Source organism: Muscardinus avellanarius (assembly GCF_963383645.1).
Source record: "Muscardinus avellanarius genome assembly, chromosome: 1".
NCBI lineage: Eukaryota > Metazoa > Chordata > Mammalia > Rodentia > Gliridae > Muscardinus > Muscardinus avellanarius.
Genome location: NC_137786.1, coordinates 7,725,406 through 7,744,607, shown reverse-complemented (window position 1 = coordinate 7,744,607; position 19,202 = coordinate 7,725,406). Strand labels below are relative to the sequence as shown.

The window sequence follows — 19,202 nt, the reverse complement described above, 5'->3', positions numbered from 1 at the left end:
ACACACACATGCACTCTTTCATATATGTGTGTGTATATATGTCTATATATGTGTGTGTTTATATATATGTCTATATATTTATGTATGCACGTGTCTATGTGTGTATGTATAGTGTTCCTTCAGCATCCTTGGTAAAACCTACACAAGACTAAATGGTAATATTCTTACCTAAACAACATCCTTCTGTTGATTACCGTATCTAAATAAAAGGCATCACTACCTTTAAAGTTGCCTACATCATCTACCTTGAGCACACCAGTGCCTCTTTGCTGTTTCTGAAGTTTATCAGATTACAGGGACAACCACTTTATTACATTGGCCATTTCGAGGTCAGGGTCTTGGGCAAGGCCCAGCTGGGTGGTGTTTAGCTGTTGTGATGCTTACTGATGACACTGCAGGTTTCTTCTTCACTCCATCTCATAGCTGGTGACTTAGCAGAGATAAGTGGGAGGCCGGGCTCCGTGGGGCGTCGACCAGCCCTCCTAAGCGTGGCCTCTCATGCTTTGGAGTCTCGGGCCATTGGGCTTCTGATCTGGTGTCTCTTCATCCTAATGAGTATGTTCTGAGAACTGGAAATAGAATCTGCCAGTCTCCTGGTGCCTGAATTTGGGAGCTAGTGCCCATCACTTCTATGCTATTCAGTTATGCAGCCAAGTGGTCACAGACCCAACTCACAGTCACAGGAGGGACCTAGACCTGGACTGGAGGGAATGGCAGGGTCCACATCCATTCTTTAATTGGTGATACCTGCCTTCACCACACATACAGTTTCTGCCTTCCTTTTGTGTTCTCTTCACGTGGCCACCGTGAAGCCATAGTGGCACAGGTTTCTTTGCTCAACAATGGCAGTTTCCTCAAATTATCTACTCTGTCTCTATAACCCTTCTCTATGCAATTTTTAATGTGTATAGTTATGAGGATGGTTTTATTAATATTTCTCCTGTTAATATAGTATGAAAGCTTCTTGCTAAAGACCATATATCTTAATTTAATATAGTTTACCATCCAAATCTTTTTTTTTTTTTTTCTGATACTAGGAATTGAACCCAGGAGCATTCTATCATCCCTTTTTGGGTTTTGAAACAGCATCTTTCTAAGTTGCTGAGGCTTGCCCTAAATCCATGATTCTCCTGTCTCAGCCTGCCAAGTACTGGGATTCCCAGGGGTCTGGGTTGGTAAAATACAACGTCCCAACATGTTGTGTACTTCTTCCTTCCTCTCAGACATGCCTTCCCATCCTCTTCCACATGGGATGACCTTCTAGAAATCCCCATCTGGGGAGATCCTCTATCCTTCAGTATAAGACACAAATATGCTCTCCTCTGTGAGGCTCCCCCTGTTCCCTCTGAGGAGAAGAGCATGCTTCCTCAGCTCATGCAGAACTCCCTTTTAAGTTTTTCCCAGATCTTGAGTGATAGCTTTTTATAAGCTTATCTTACTTTCAAGCTTGTCAATATTTCTATACACTCTTCCAACTCCCAATGTTTAATTTAGATCCTATTTGGTTCACACTTGGTCCCTTGCCAGAAATGAAAATTTTGCAAGTAGATTATTTCTAAATTTAAAAGGACACATGTGCCAAGTATTGACAATTTATGGGTAGAATAATGTGAATCAGGTTAGTGGCAAAAGGCAGTGGTTTTGATCTTACCAAAGAGGGTTTTTTGAATGTCCAAAAGGGATGACTATTGCTGGGTAGGTGGTGCACACCTGTAATCCCCATAATTGGGAGGCTGAGCATTGCAGATTCAAGGACAGCCTCAGCAACTTAGACTCTCATCAACTTAGCAAGATCCTGTTCAAAAAACAAAACAAAACCAAAGGGCAGGGATATAGCTTTGACTTAGAATACCCCTAGGTTCAATCCCTAGTTACACAGTTACACACATAAGTGTATCCCCACTATGCACACACAACACAACACGTGGTCTAAAATATCACTTAAAAAAAGATATGTTGCTTTCCTCACCTTCTAAAGCCTCTTGATTCTGCAAATTATAACCTTAAAGTTAGCAATGGGGCTCTTCTGGAATACCACCATGAGAAGCACTGAATTCCTGTTCACCACAGTGGATTTTTGTGTGTTATAGGTCCTTTTCACCCATGAGGAGAAGAAGAGCCTCCTAGAAGACGAGTCAAAGACCCCTTGCCCACCATGAAGGGAGCCTGGGCCATTGCGTGGCTGTTCTCGAGCCTGGTGGTGTGGAGACTCGCCCAGCCAGAGGCATGGGATGCTGCCCAGTGCCACAGAGCTGAGCACCCAGTCATCTCCTACAAAGGTAAGGAGCAGGTGGGCCTTGTCTGAAAAGCCACCACTCAAGTACAGATCATACTTACTGACAAGATAATAGAATAGCTATTTCTCTAGTATCCTGTGACTCGAGTTGGATATTTTTAAAAATAAAGGCAATAGAAAAAAACCCACTGCTATAAGAATTTTATATCTAGAAACTACCACTACTTAGTGAAGAATTGGAGAAGGGATTACCATGGGCCGCAAATTCTATTAGTTGAACCCGCCTTCATTTAACAGATGCTGTAAGTCTTCTAGGCAATTGAACCAGAGGACAAAAATATGACCCACAAAAGTAAGAATAAAACCAAGCAGAACCAATAAATTCTTCATTTTTGCATTTTCCAACAAAACTTTAATCTCACCAGAAAACTCACCATTTTGCCTGGGTCTAACATCAGCAGAGCAGTAAAAGTGATTCAGAGAGTTAGGTATCTCCATGGAACTATAGATGATCAAAGAATCTCCAGAGTCACTTATTTCTATTTTCATTCATTAAAATTTATTTGAGGTCTTTTTATCCTGGACATTTGAAACATTCAGAATGAAAAAAAAAATTTCTTTGCCTTCGACCTCAAGAAGCTTAAAGTTATATCATCTGCCTAAAAGAGGTATTGCATTTTGTTCACTATAAACAGTCATGGAATTATTTTGAAGTAAACATCATATGTCATACAGTTTTAGCTATTGCATTTCAGTTTATAATTCTCAAAGATAAGCACTTTATAGCCAAACAAAAATGATTTAATATAACCATCCACCACCTAGCAAGTTCTCCGAGTTCTTTGATGGCCTCAGGAAGAATAATTTTGTTGTTGTTGCTGCTGTGTTTTTGTTAATACTTTCATGGAAATTGGGATCTACATGAAATCAAATCATTAATTTCAATTCATTGACATATTTTTTGAATATTTAATTGTTTATTTTTCTTTGTTATTATGGTTCCTTATGGAAACTAAATTTTAAAGAAACAGAGTCCCTGGCCCCATAGTTGCCCAATCTGGATTCTGCTCACTGTATCCCGTTTGTGTTAAAATATTCTTCTGTCCTGAATATCTCTGCAAATACACAGTCCTCTCCAAAGACCTGGTTAGACTCAGGCTCAAGTTTTTTCTGTCTTGCCATAGGCATGGGTGGCCTGTGCCCTCTTGTTTTGAAGCAGAGACCATCATGTTGGAAAACCACCAGACACTGACAACATCTAAGCCTTTACCTTTATCCAGGGGTGCTAACACCAGGATTTTCTGATTTTATTTTTTCCTTCTTCAGTTAATGGTTAGAATACTCCTGTATAAACTAATTTTTCTTTATCAACTATTTGAATATTTTGAAGGTATGGCTTATATACAAAACGCAAAAGAAATAATTCCCCCTCTCCACCAGGTTTTCCCCCTAGATTTTGTTTGTTTCGTTTTATTTTCAGACTAGCAAGTTGGTTCCCCACATCTGACTGGTCTTCTGCTGGTCATCTGAAGAGACCAGTAAGATATTCTGTTTGCTTTTTATCTCTCTCATTCTGACTATGCGAATCATTACTGCATGGATTTCAGCATACTTGATCTATTTTAATCTGGTGAAGCTTCTCTTTGTGTAGATGGTGACACTGAGGCCTTTGGGGCCCAGGGTGTCTCTTGAGTCTGGGTCCTGAGTTCTTCTTACACCACTCAGCTTATATTGATACTTGTTTCACGCTCTGGGATCAGGATGCTCCTTCATCTTTTACCCATTTGCTTCTGTAGCTCTGGAAGTCGCTCATCCCTGGCTAGTGATCATTGCTTTGCTTACTATCAGGGCTTAAACTAGGTCTGTTTAGTGGACAGTGCTAAGAATACTATTTTGAAAGATGAAATACACTATAAACTTCTCCTATTGCTTCCAACTCATCTCCAGGACTCTGGACCCTTTTCTAGACCCTTCCCTCTACATCAGCATTATCTTCTTTCTTGCACAAAATTCCAAGCCTCAATTTGCCCACATCACTACTCCTCCTTTCTCCACAGAACACACTCTCTCATTTCAAGTAGCCTTCGCTGCCTTTGATTATTAAACATTTTGAGATGGTTATTTTCCCTCTTCTTTTGGTCCTTGGGATATATCATTCACTAAGGGTTTCTAATGTAATTACTGCTTTAACACCACGTGAAGCAATTTCCTTCTGTGTAGTTTTGCCGCCAACCCCAAACTCAGTGAATTTTTTTTTGTTTAATTTTGCTATTGATTCTCACATATTCTTAAGATGCATATTAAATTATTATGTAGTGTTTCAAAGTGAAATGAATGAAACAAAGGATGATCAGAGGAGTTTGTCTTTGCCTCTTGTTTTCTTTCTATACTCTCTCTCCACTTAGCTAATGCTTTATTTATATCTCATGGTTTATATTTCTTTTATAATATGGACAAAGCTGTCTACATTCACATATTCATATGGGTAGATAAAAGGTGGCGTGTATGCAACTTGTCTTTACGGAGCATTTTTTAACCTAATGATGTACTGTGGAGAACAATCCCCGGTAGAAGACAAAGATTTAAATTTTTCCTTATTTGTGTCTACAACGATTTTCACTCTGGTGAGCCATGATCTACCCCACACTCTGCTGAGCGATGCTTAGGCATGAAGACAGTCGGCTACAAATGTCACTTATTTTGCAAGAGTGCCATTGGAAGGGACTCCTAGTACTGGGGTTTTGGGAACAAAGGATAATGTCCTAGGTGGCTTTGCCCCATTCCCTGTCATGAAGGTTGCTCCTTTTGGTATTCTTATTGTTTTGGACGCGAGTATCTATTTCCCTGCAGCCTTTGCAGCAGAGTGTGCTTCAGGCTTTGGCATTTGTGCCCAACCCATCATTCATAAATGACATCGTGGTGTATTGTTAATTTGCATGCTTTAAATCTGAGTGAACAGTCAGCAATCATTTAATACATTTAATAAACATAACAGGTCTACTATGAATGGAGTTTGTGCTACATACTGAGTTGACCAAGGCAGAAAGCCCTGTCTCTGTTCAAAGAGTTCAGGCTGTTTTTAGAAATACAGACTGGAAGGGCCCCTGCGCCACATGCTGTCGGATGTCTGTGATGGATACCCAGGAGCCCAGGAGCCCAGGAGCCCAGGAGGGGGCATCAAAGCCACATGGCCTGGGCTGCAAGAGGTGGATAAGGAAGGTTTCTAGGATGTGCTCATGCCAGAGCTCAGTCCCAAGTGATGGCTAGAGGGTGTTTATAAACTCAGGCAGCAAGGCATGCTCCAGGGAAAGGAAAAGAGCACGGGATGAGCCCCGGGCTGAGGGAAGGAGCATCGCAGGTCCTGGCTAATGGTCTGTCCGGGGAGCATTGGCATCTACATTATGGGGGATGAGGTAAAATGAAGGAAACGTAAGTGGTTTGCAAGGACTCAGTCATGCACAGCACCAAAAGGCCTCTTAAGAAGTTTATTTGTTTTGAATGATGGCAGAATGTTAGCAGGAAGAGCCCATTTGGGGCTGCTGCTATGATCAAAGGAAGCAGAAATTAGGAACTGATATCAGTATGGGGTAGCGAAATGTAGATAAATGGGTGGATTCTGGGGATTTGCAGGGAGTGTTGGGGTTGATTAAGTAGAAGTAGGGAAGGAGGAAGGAGGACTCTGAGCATGAGATCCACTTTCCTGGCATCATGAGAGGAAGCAGGAGTAAGGGATGTGATGATGTGGGGTGAGATGCCTGCATTCCCGTGAGTCAGTGGAAGGAATTACTTTGTAGAAAGTAGGTAATCAAGAAGTGCTTATTTTTCTTTTCTTTTCTTTTTTCTTTCTTTTCTTTTCTTTCTTTTTTTTTTTTTTTTGTAGTACTGGAGATGAAACCCAGGGGCATTCTACATCCGAGCTACATCCCCAGCCTTAGTTTTTATTTTGAAACAGGGTCTCTCACTGAGTTGTGAAGGGCTTTGCTAAGTAGCAGACGCTGTCCGCTAACCACGATCCTCCGGTCTTCGCCTCCCAAATGCTGGGGTTAAAAGTGTGCGTCACCATGCCCAGCCTAGTGAGCAGCAGTTTTGCAGAGGGAGCTGGCCATCAGAGTATCCATTGAGCCACTGATGTGAGCCAGAAGCTGGAGGGCAAACTTGTCCTGTGTTGTTTGGGACATTCCTGGCTTTAGCATTGAAGTCCTGTGTGTTGGATACAATTGCCTGGTTAGTGACTCTTAACAGAAATTCTACCAGTTATGAAGTATTATTTTCCTAGAAGTACGATAACAAATTACTACAAACTGGGTGGCTTAAAACAGAAGAAATGTCTCCTCTGATGGTGTTGGAGGCCAGCAGTTCCAATCTGTAGAGGCATTGTCTGACCTGCTAATCTGCAGTCTTATGGGGTCCTCCCTGTGTGTCTGCATCTTAGAGAAAAATCTAATCCAGTATGATCTCATCTCAAATAAACCATCCAGAGAGATGTTCTTTCTAAACACAGCTCCATTCACAGGTACCTGGGTTAGGACGTCAGTCTGACTTTTGGGGGACACAGTGTTAACCTACAACATATGGAATTCATCAGAGTAGATTCAAAGCAGTGCTGGGAGAGAAATGTGATGGTACTGAGCAGGTGTAAAGATGAGTGAAAGAAATATTGAAATGTTATCTTTAAGTCATCAAAAGCTTGGTATCAGACAAATGAAACTGTTATGTGAAATTATCATTTTTAATTTTGGATAAATTGCTATAATACTAGATGTCAACCACTAAGCCAAGCATGGGAAGGAGGGATGGGGAGGGAATGGGGTGGGGATCGGGTGGGTGCTGACTGGGCGATGTGTGCATGTATGTCTACAAAAGTTTGTATCCCATTATGATGTATGAATACAGTGCACCAATAAAAAAAAAAGAATAACAAAATTATGTTGTTTGCAGGAAAACATATGAAATGAGAAAATATTATGCTAAGTGAGATTGGCCAGTCTCACAAAGTCGAGTCAAATGTTTTCTCTCATTTATGGAAGAAAGAGAGAAAACAGGAAACAAAAGAGACTAGATAATTGGATGACTAGTAGAATTGTGTGGAAGGGGAAAAGAAAAGGGAGAAGGGCAGGGGAAAAGAAAGAACCGGCAAGAAGCAATTCAAATTATGCTACGCACATGTATGAAGATATCATTACCGATCTATTAGGCATGGATGGTGAGGTGGGACCTGAAAAGAAACACACCAAGACCTGTGTGCATGTGGGTTTGCATGACTTTGAACCTTACTATGATGTATAACTACAATGCACCAATAAAACTATAAAAACAAAACAAAACAAAACAAAAAAGATGAGTGAAAAAGGAAGTAGGATAGCGGAGAGGTACTGGCTCAGCCATGCAGGGGCATTAGGACAGGGAAGGAATTCTTTTCTTTTCTATTGTTTTTTTCTTTTTTGTGGTGCTGGAGACTGAACACAGGACATTCTCCCTCTTAGCAATACTCTGCTCCAAGCCGTATTATTATTATTTTTTAAACAGGATCTCACTAAATTGCAGGGGCTGGCTGTAATCCTCTGGTCTCAGCCTCCCAACTATCGGAATTACAAGCATGCACCATTATGCCTGGCCGAGAGAATGTTTTCTAAGGGTATTTTGGTTTTGAATCCTTCTTTAGTGGTGATAAGAAGAGCCAGGTCAAGGAGGATGTTGAAGAAAGAAGAGAGGGGTTTGGGGAGAGAATTGATCAGGCCGAGTTTTTGAGCTCTTCTGAAAGAATTAAAGTGAGGATATTGCAGTGAGACTTGCATATCATGTTCAGAGAAGCACCACTCAAGGTAGCCAAACTATGGACCCAACCTAGGGTCCCTCAGCAGGTGATGGGTAATGAAAGTGCGGTCTATGCACACAGCGGATTTTACTTATCCATGATAGAAGACCCGAATTATGTCGTTTGCAAGAGCATGGCTGGAACTAGAGAACAGTAAGTAGACTAAGTGAGATTAGCCAGCTTCAGAAAGTCAGGGGTCATATGTTTTCTCTCGTATGTGGAAGATAAAGAGAAAATGAGAAACCAGAGTTGGAGGAAGCAGTTCAAATAATGTAATAATATAATAATGTGTGCATGCCCGGATGTAATAATGCATGCCCGGGGGTGGGGGTATGGAGCAGGGTAGGAGCCAGAGGAGAACACCGCAAACACTGTGTGCAGTATGCATCGCTTTGGACCTTACTATAATGTATGATTAGAATGCACCAATAAAAGTATTTTTTTTTAAGGACAGGATTTAAACTTAAAAAAAAAAGTCTCTGAGCTGTAGGAGGGGTTAGGAGGCTGGGAACAGGTGGAGCTTAGCTTATAGGAAGCAGACGCCACCCCCAGTGGGTCAGGCGGAAGGGGGCCAAGGCACCCTAGATGCAGGTAAGTTAGTGTGCCGAGGGAGAGGGAAATCCCGAGTGCCCCCATCTTGGCTGGAACGAGCAGGCAGGCTGTGGGCCAAGAGTCTGTGGGTTCCAGGAAGGAAGTGCTGCTCTAAAGTGAGGTTAGAACTATTGGTAAAACCCACGCCAGAGATCCCTGTGGGGAATGAAAGCCTGGCTGTCCATGCAGGGTCCATGCTGCTGCTGAGTAGGTGGCCACTGTTTGCTACCGGAGAAGTCACTGCAGGGCAGGACTCTGAAAGTCTGAGGCGCTCTGGTGAAACACCAATAAGAAAGACAAAGAGGAAGAACTGGAGAATCCTCACTTTTAAAATCTCGACTTCATCTGGCCGTGGCGACGCACACCTGTAATCCCAATCCTCAGGAGGTTGAGATAGAAGAATCTCAGGTTTGAGGACAGCTGTAGTAAGTAGCAAGACTATCAGCACCCTACCGAAACTTTGTGGAAAATAAAAGGTAAAATGGTTATGGAGAGGGAGTTCAGATGTAGAACACCCAGCAACACACACACACACACACACACACACACACACACAAATCAAATAATACCTTGATTTCCACGTGCCTTTAAAGTGTCATGACTTAGTGTTCTGCAGTGGAGGCATGATGTCATAGTGCAACTAAGCACATTTTTGTCAACATCTTCATTCTGTTTACCTGGCCAGGCAGTAGAGGCTGGCTGCATTTTTTGTTTTCTTCCCAGCCTCGGTATAAGGTCTGCCATTGCAGGCTCATGCTGTCTGGCCGAGTTTATTATTACTTGCTGTATTTCCAAGGCTGTCCCCTTGACTATATGCCCTGGGATTTTTATCCCTGGTTGTGTGGTGACTGCTGAAACACCCTGACCCATTACCAATGCATCAGCCACACTTCTGTCTTTGTCATTTGCGTAGATGTCTGTTCTAAACGACAGGGAAAAATAGTGACCCTTCCAGCAACGTGCTTCTCAGGGTGCTTACTGAGTCTCATAACCATCTCTGAAATTAGTTTTAAATGTTTAATGTCTACTTAAGGCAATTGTGCCGCATTCTGCATTTGTTTGTCTATTGATTAAAGTTTACCCAGCATGCCGGCTATTTGGAGAGCGTGCTCCAGTAATAGGCATTGGTTTATGAAGAGCTATTTCATAATTTGTACAGAGAAAGGCCGCCCATGGGCTGAGTCGTGCCATACTCAGGCTGTCTTAGCCTGGGGCCTTAATATCATGATTAATTTGACAGCCTTTCTTCAGTGTCTTTGTTGGCGTCATTTAGTATTAATGCCCAATATGACTCTTGCCTGCAGAATCAGGCAGGGGGCTATTGATTTTGCCTCCCAGGTCCCTGAGATCTTTATTTTTAACTCCTTGGTGTTGTAGAGTGTATTCTTACTTATGGGTTTATTGATTGGCCTGAGAATCGTTTCAGAATTTATGGAAGCGCTATATAAAGTCTTTGTGTGTGGGGAGAGGGTACTGAAATTGAACCCAGGAACATTCTACCTCAGGGCTATACTCCCATTCCTATTTTTATTATTTATTTTGAAATAGTGTCTCACTAAATTACTGAAGGTCTCTCTAAGATGGGGAGGCTGGACTCCAGCCTGAGATCCTCCTGCCTTTGTTTCCCAAGAACTGGGATTCCAGGCCTGCACCACCATGTCTGGCTCTATGTGGACTCTTGAAAGAGCGTGCTCAGCTTCTGGCCGCACTTGCTCGGGAAGGACGTAAGGAGGTTGAGATGTGCCAGGGGCCGGTCATGGCTGGACTGAGCGAGGAAGCCACGTGTGGCTCTCTGCTGCCTTTGAGAAGGCCCTTGGGTAGAAACAGCTGTCTTTTTCCCACCTAAGATTTTAGGTGATCCAAAGCGTTTTAAACTGGAGTTTTATTTATTCCCATGCCATGATGTCAATGATGATTTTCCCCGAATCCTTTATTTTCCTTTGAAATTGTTCAGTTATCTTACTTCATATGTATGTGCTTGATAGAATCGCTTTGTTCAATGTTGACAAGAGAAATCCAGGACAGAGCTCTGCACTGGCCCTTCAGAGTCTCACTCATTCACTGGGGTCCGGAGTCTGAGAGCCACGCCTCCTGCTCCTGTGGCCCTCCTAAGTCCCCCTTCTGCCCATCCTCTTTCCTCCTGGGCTCTTTCTTCCTGCACAGTCCCACGGCCTACTCATGTGCCATTGCCCTCGGGTCTGGAGAAAAAGGAACCCGGCAGCCTCAGTAACCCTCCCAGGCACTGCGAACACAAGTGGGAGGCTCACTCTGGCAGGCTCCCTGTGTCCCATGGCAGGCTCCCTGTGTCCCATGACAGGCTCCCTGTGTCCCATGGCAGGCTCTCTGTGTCCCATGGCAGGCTCCCTGTGTCCCATGGCAGGCTCCCTGTGTCCCATGGCAGGTTCCCTGTGTCCCATGACAGGTTCCCTGTGTCCCATGGCAGGCTCCCTGTGTCCCATGGCAGGCTCCCTGTGTCCCATGGCAGGTTCCCTGTGTCCCATGGCAGGCTCCCTGTGTCCCATGGCAGGCTCCCTGTGTCCCATGGCAGGCTCCCTGTGTCCCATGGCAGGCTCCCTGTGTCCCATGGCAGGTGCAGCCTCAGTACTCTGTTCTTTCTGGGATTTGGCTGGCTGATATTTAACATGCCACATTGTTCTATGAAGTTATGGCCCTGGCTGGGTTTTGCCTTCTTGCCCTGAAAAAGGGTGCAGTAATGTTTCAAGTTTCTGTAAACCTCAGAGATTTAAGTCTTTAAATGTACAAATCCGGGGTGCCAGGCATGGTGGCTCACACTTGTAATCCCAGCATATGGGAAGCTGAGACAGGACGGTGGAGGTTTGCAGACAGCCTCAGCTACTTAGTGAGGCCCTTTGCAACTCAGTGAGACCCTGTTTTTTAAAAAAAAGAATAAAATTAGGGCTGGGATGGAGCTCAGAGGTAGAATGCCCCTGGGTTCCATCCTCAGTACTGCAAAAAACAAAAACAAAAAGACATACAAACAAAAAAACCCAGGGTAAAGTTGCTCCCGGTATTTCCCTCCCGTTTCAGACCTGTCATTTGGATTCGTGTGACACATGTGTGTGTGGTGCATGAAACTGTCCTATTTTCAGGAGGAATCAGGAAAGTTTATTTTAATTAATAATAGTTTTTAATATTTAGTTTGGATATTTTTATATGAAACTGATTAAAATATAATAGTACACTGCTTAGTGTTGAAAGTATCTTGAATGAAACACTTTTCTCTGAAAGAAGTGGAATCTACATAAACTTAAGAGTGTTCTCTCTCAATCTACAACACGATCTGAGTTCTCCTCCTGAGGGTTGAATTGGAGAGGGAAAGATTTGTTATGGTTCCTTAAAAGTTTTTTGTTCTGTACATAATTTGACTTTTGTTGTCATATATCTGACTGATGTTTTATATGATATAAAGTCAAATTCACAAAGGCAAAATATGCAAACCTACTTGCAAATGAAGCCGTTGTAAAGTATAAGCACACACCTATATTTTTTACATTAAAAACTGCATTTAGAAATATATTTCAATTTTTTTACACACATAATTTTAGTTTAATTTCAGGAGGCTTCCATTTGGGGATGTATTTGTGATTTTGAAAGTATGTTGCTAGTTTTCCACCTGCAGAAATGGAATATTAAAAATGTGCAGCTTTCCAACCCTAGAATATTGATGCATGATGATTATTCATGTGTGCGCAGAGGGGTAGGGAAAGCAAAGCATGAAGCCAGTGTATGTTATTATTGAGTTATTTGGCTCCAGTATCTTGATGGGCTTTTATGATGTTATTGATCTTTAGTAAGAGCTGAGGGGATCACCTTTGTGCATTTTTATAAATATTAATTAGGATCTGATGAGAATGATTTACTGAGTTTTAAAGATTATGAATAAGTTTCATTTTGCTTATGCATTCCAGGGCCTCTAATGAGATAATTGATAAGATTGAACATGTATAGCTTATCTTCAGATAAAATTAAATTGTTTTTGCTCAATTTGTCTCAATAGCAAGTGATTTTTAGTACTTTAAGATTTCAAAAGAGTTGCTTATCAATGAAGACATTCAATATGATCACATTAAAAATGGGAATCAGATTTTGTTAATTCTTGTCAGGGCTATGATTTTTTAAAAATTTTTTATTGGTGCATTGTATTCATACATCATAATGGGATAAAAACTTGTGTAGATATACATGCACACATTGCCCAGTTAGCCCCTTCCCAATCCCCACCCCATTTCCTCCCCATCCCTCCTTCCCATGCTTGGCTTAGTGGTTGAAATTTAATATTATAGCAATTTATCCAAAATTAACTGATAATATCACATAACAGATTCATTTTTCTGATATCAAAGTTTTGATCACTTAGAGATAATATTTCAGTTTTTCTTTTTGCTTTCTTTCTTACCAGAGGATATTTTTCTTTTTTTTTAAGGTAAAACTACTATACATTTATTTTTTTCCAGAACAAAATATATCCTAACATCAAATATAAACTCTAAATACCCAAAACAATCTTGAAAAAGAACAAAGCTAGAAGATGTACATTTTCTGATTTCAAACCTTATAGAGCTACAATAATTGAAACAGTATAGGACTGCTATAAAGGCAGAAATATAAACCAGTGGAGTGAAATAAAAAGCCTAGAAATAAGTTCTTCCATATATGGTCAAATTATTTTTGACAAAGTTTCCAAGAACATTTGGTGAAGGAAATAATAATCTTTTCACTAAATATTGTTGCAAAATAATAATTACATAAAAAAGAATAAAATTGGACCCTTACCTAACACCATATACAAATATTAATTCAAAATAGATAAAAGACGTAAATGTAAATCTTAAGACTTTTAGGAGAAAACCTGGGTCATAACACTTCACAACATTAAAATTGGCAGTGATTTCTTGAATATGATTTCAAAGGCACAGGCAACAAAGGAATAAACAAACTTCTTAAAAAAATGTTCATCCAAAGATAATGTAAACAGAGTTAAAAGTTACTGATAGAATGGGATAAAATATATCCAAATGCTATATCTGAGGGTATATTAATATTCCAAATAGAAATCCTAAAAATTAGCAACAATAAAAGCAAACAATACAATTTAGAAATAGGTAAAAGACTGAAATAAATAATGAATCTCCAAAGATTTTAACCTATAAACACATGAATATATTCTTCTTTGCGTAGTTGTCTGCTGGATGGGAAATCTTGTTTCTCTGGTTCTGGTGTGTGTTATCTATTTCTTCTTTGTAGTTAATCTCTTTAAATATTTTCTCTAGCTCTGGCTTTGAAGACATAAATTCCTTGAGTTTTTGTTTGTCATGGAAGCTTCTTATTTCCCCATCTAATTTGATAGATAGTTTTGCTGGGTAGGAAATTTTTGGCTGAAAGTTGTTTTCTTTCAGAGTTTGGAATATGTTACTCCAAGCCCTTCTGGCTTTCATGACTTGGTTTGGGAAGTCTGGAGTGATTCTAATTGGTTTGCCTCTGAATGTCACTTGGCCCTTTGTTTTTGTTGCCTTTAAGATTCTCTTTTTTCAGTACTCGGGATTGAACCCAGGGGCATTTTACCCTTGAGCTACACTCCCAGTCCTATTTTTTTTTTTTTTTTTTTTCAAACAGGGTCTCACTCAGTTGCTGAGGCTGGCCACAAACCTGTGATCCCCCTGTCTTACCCTGTCAAGTACTGGGTTTACAAGTGTGTGCCACCATGCCCAGCTCAGTAAGACCCTTTATAAAAATAAAAATAGACTGACGAGATCAGGCGCGTTCAGGGTGGTATGGCCGTAGACAAATACACACAATGAAATTCTATTCAGCCATAAAGAAGAACAAAATTATATCATTTTCAAGAAGATGGAAAACCCTGGAGAACATTATGTTAAGTGAGATCAGCCAAGCACAGAAGGAGAAGGTACATATGTTCCCTCTAATATGCCCAAACTAGGAAACACAGAGAATACCAGTGGGACTCCAGATAATGAGGGGAAATATCAGCAAAGTTTGAATGGAAAGATAGGAGAGGAGGAAGGCTGATCTTGATTAATGAGGGTCTACATCTGAATATGTGTAAAATTATGAATATGACATGGTTAACCTGGACAACCATTGGTGGCAGGGGGGAAGGGAAAACGGGGCGGGGGGAGAGGGCACCAAATATTGTTTAAATGTATACCATTTATGTTCAATAAAAAATCTGTTTTAAAAAATAGACTGATGGTGCAGCTTACAGGGAAGATATTCCTGGGTTCCATCCTCAATATCAAAAGGGAAGGAAAAAGGGAAAGAGAGAAAAAAGAGAGGAAGATAGGAAGGATGGAAGGAAGGAAGGAAGGAAGGAAGGAAGGAAGGAAGGAAGGAGAATGAAAGGGCTTTAGGTTTGGGGTTTAGGAGCTCAGTTTTGGACATGTTGAGTTTCAGGTTGGTATACAAGTCAACAGTCCTGGGGAACACTGTTAGCTAGAGATCGATATTGGGAGGCATTAGCATGTAGATACCAATTGAAGTCAGAAGATTGTTTTAAAACTTTAGGAGAAAAGTATAGACAGAGAAAGAAGAGGCACAGTGAGCAAGCCCTGCATCAACTGAGGACATAGAGATTACATGAAAGTATAACAAAGTTCCCCAAGATGAGATATCCTCACATGTGACAATATATCCTTATACCCAACAATAAGTGTTTCCTTACAAGGTGTCCTTCCATCCACCAATAATTAGATATATTCATATCCCAAAAATATGGCTACCTCTGAGTTTAAATGTGATCACATGCTATTCATATTAGCAATCTGGGACAACTCCAAGAGACACAATAATTTAAGAAAGGGGAATGGTGAGGAGAAAGAGAAACCTGAGTATCCGGTCTGTCTTCATGGTGTTTTTCTGGGTTTTAATGCTAATCAGTCCATAAATTGAAAATAAACTGGGAAGTTGTCATTTAGGGTCTGAAGGAAAAAAATCTGGTACCCTTGCATGGGTACTCCCATCCAGATCTAAATGTGATTCTAAGTTATTAAAAAAGGATGGACTAAAATAATATAAGCACGGTTGCTTCAAATTTAAAACTCATTTGAATACTTTTATTTCTTAATTTCAAAGGGTCAGTTCTACTAAAAAAAAATCCTATATCTACAAAGCTCAAGCATGCAAACATATATCCCCAGTTCCATAGTAGAGAAACAAAGCCATAGATGATAAATCCATGGATCAAGCCATAAATGCAAAATGCCAATTAATTAGCTCTGAGAATACAAATGCAAGCCAAAGCAGAGTACATGGAAGTGTGAGTTATTTTTTATGACAGAGTTTTACCCTATCATATCTCACATTTATTTTTGGGAATTTCAGACAGATTATCAGAATTTTTATCATATTTCTTTCTTGATATTCAAAGTCTTATAAGCATATATATTCATATATATATATACTTTTATATATAAAATCTATATAATATATATTTTATTTTAGGTTTAAAAATGATACAGGAAACTTTTAATATCTGGCTATGATAGAAAAGGGGACTTTTTTGACCTACTCTTCTGCTCTAATGAACAAGCAACTAGATAATATATGAAAAACTAAAATTTTCAGACAATGAACACCAGGTGGAGGACAGAGCAGGTTTGTGGTCACTTAAGAGAAAGGGGTATATAAGATGTGCCCTGTGATTGCCTATGCTCATTGGAATAACTTCTCAAGATACAGCACAAGGATGCAGAGTCAAACCAGGCTGAGATCATGCTAGTGTGAACTGAGGGTACTTCAAAATCAACCCCCAAATTGGTAATGGAATGACCCATGGCGAATATGTTGGTAGTTACGTGATGTGATTCTGAATAACCCATGGCTTGAAAAACATGTCTTGGGAATATGTAAAATATCCATCTGCATGACAATACAAGCGACATTTTCCAAATGTGTGATATACAAGGACTTAGGGAAAAACTTAAAGCATTTTTTGCTTACAATTGTAATGGAGAAAGGTCTCTTATCAATGATTTTGGGTCTCCCTTAGAGAAGTAGAAAAAATAAAAAGGCGAATCTGGGTAAACTGAAGGAAGAAGAAAAGGAAGTGTAAGAGCACAAGTCAGTTAGCCGGAAAGACATCTGTGGAGATCTATGGAGCTAAATCCAATTATTTGCTCAGTAAACTTCTAGCCTTATTGATAAGAGAAAAGTGAAGGGACATAATTTATCGATATTAGAAATTTATCAATTTATCAATATTAGAAATATTATCAAAATTAGAAGAACTAAACCAGATCCCAACAGAATGTAGTGAACAAATAATTTCATCCCAGAACTTGACAACATAGTTGAAGCAGACACACGGGTTATGAGACTCATTAGATCGCAGTTCTTCTAAGAGAAAGGCACTGCAGGTGTGGTGGCATACACTGGTCATCCCAACCACATGGGAGGCTGAGGCAGAAGGATACCTTAAGTCTAGGATTATGAGGCCAGGCTGGAAAACATAGCAGGACCTTGTTTTAAAGGAAAAGAAATAAAAAGACAACCTGACTCATTCTATATTCATTATAAGAATTACGCTTTTTGTTAAAAATATTCTAGCCAAAAAAATCTACAAATCAAGGTGACTTCAACTGTGAATTTTACCATGTCTTTAAGGGAAAGCATATATCAATCCCATATAAATATCTGGCTAGTAGAATATGACAGAATACTTCACAGCTCATCTAAGAGGGCAGAATTACCCTGGTTGAAACCTAGAAAGACATTTTAAAATGTGAAACTACAGACTCAAGTCTTACAAACATAGGCAAAAAAATCCTTAAGAACATTCAAATGATTAAACCCAGCAACTTTTAAGAAAGGAAACCACATCGAGGTCAAGTGGGTTTTATCTGATAAATATGAAGTTGGGTGGTATTTCAAAAGTTCAACATTGAAGAGTCAATGGATATAAATGTTATAGTTGATTAAATTTTAAAAATCAACAGATCAAATAATTTTTATAAAATTCACTGCATATTCATCATAAAAATGGGAGTAGAAAATAATGCCTCAGTAGGACTAAAGGCATCTACGGAATACCTAAATCTAACAGGATACATAGTAATGAAGGCCTGCATGTTTTCCCAACAGGAATACTTAACTCTTTTTCTCTTTTAGTGCTTTCAGTGCTCTAAAAGCTTGCCGTTGCAAAAGGTAGTAATAAAAAAGAAGATGGAAGGACCTGGAGAACATTATCTTAAGTGAAATTAGCCAAGCACAGAAAGAGAAGGGACATATGTTTTCTCTAATATGCTTGAGGTAGGGAGTGTTAGGGACACCAAAGGGACTCCAGATGATGGAGGAGATCCTCTGTGGAACCTGGGAAAAGGTTAGAAGAGGAGGGGGACTGAGATTCATTAATGGAAAAACTGCCATCGACTGTGGGTATGCATGTGAATGTGCCATTGTCAAAATAAAGAATAAAAAATAGTGCTGGGGGTGTAGTTTGGAGGTAGAATGCCCCTGGGTTCCATCTCCAGTACCGCAAGAGAAAAAAGAAAGAAGAAATAGGGTCTCAATAAGTTGTGGAGGGTCTTGTAAGTTGCTGAGGCTGGACATGAACCTGTGATTCTTCTGTCTCAGCAAAAGCATGATTGAACTAATAAATGAAGTTGTGTTAATTTCAGATACATAGTGAATATAAATAATTCAATTGCATTGCAATATACTTTCATCTAATAAGTGAAAATTGAAATTAAAATATATTAATTTTAGTAGCATCAAAAGGAGGAAATAAGAAGCTACACACTGAAAATTATAAAACATTCCCGAGAAAATAAAATAAAACTAAATAAATGAAAAGAGATATTCACAAGCCAGAAAATCCAATATTTTAAGACAGCAACTTATACCGTATATATTGCATGTGTTGTACATTATTGTCTATAGTCTTGAGCATGCAAATTGAGTCAAAGGCTTATGCTTTTATTGTAGATTTGAAAAGCTGATTCTAACATCTACATGAAAAAGGGTGCAGAGTAGCTGAAATAATATTGAGAAAAATGAGCATGTTAAAGAACTTACTCTGCCCAACTCAAGACAATGTGATAAATGTCACAAGGAAAACTATTAGACAAAATGCAGAGACCAGAAACAGATCCACATATATTGTCAATTTTTTTTTTTTCGGGTTTAGGGATGGAACCCAGGGGCATTTGACCTCCAAGCTACACCCTTTGCCCTATTTTTTTATTCTTTATTTTTAGACAGGGTCTCAGTAAGTTGCGGAGGACCTCACTAAGTAGCTGAGGCTGTCCACGAACTGTGATCCTCTGGTCTCAGCCTCCTGAATGCTGGGATTACAAGCGTGTACCACCACACCTGGCTATATTGTCAATTAATTTTTAATGCAGGGGCCATGGTAATTCATTGAGGAAATAAACTGTAGCCTTTAACCAATAGTATTGGTAAAAAATGGACAAATCTATGCAAACAGTGAACCCTAAGTATGACTAATCACGATATTCCAAATTAACTGATATGGCCATAGACCTAAAAAGCTAAAATTATAAAATCTCTGGGTGAAAAATATCT

At 39.9% G+C, this 19,202-nt stretch overlaps 1 protein-coding gene across 1 annotated transcript in view; it reads left to right on the top strand.

Moving 5' to 3' along the window:
- Positions 1 to 2,155: 2,155 nt before the first annotated feature.
- The window catches only part of SEMA5A (semaphorin 5A), a gene marked incomplete at both ends in the record, with an annotated part of 321,241 nt that continues 304,194 nt past the window's right edge, over positions 2,156 to 19,202 (top strand). The window contains one exon of the mRNA XM_080696129.1: positions 2,156 to 2,279. Coding sequence (XP_080552255.1) covers positions 2,156 to 2,279 — 124 coding nt within the window. The remainder of the gene's footprint in view (positions 2,280 to 19,202) is intronic.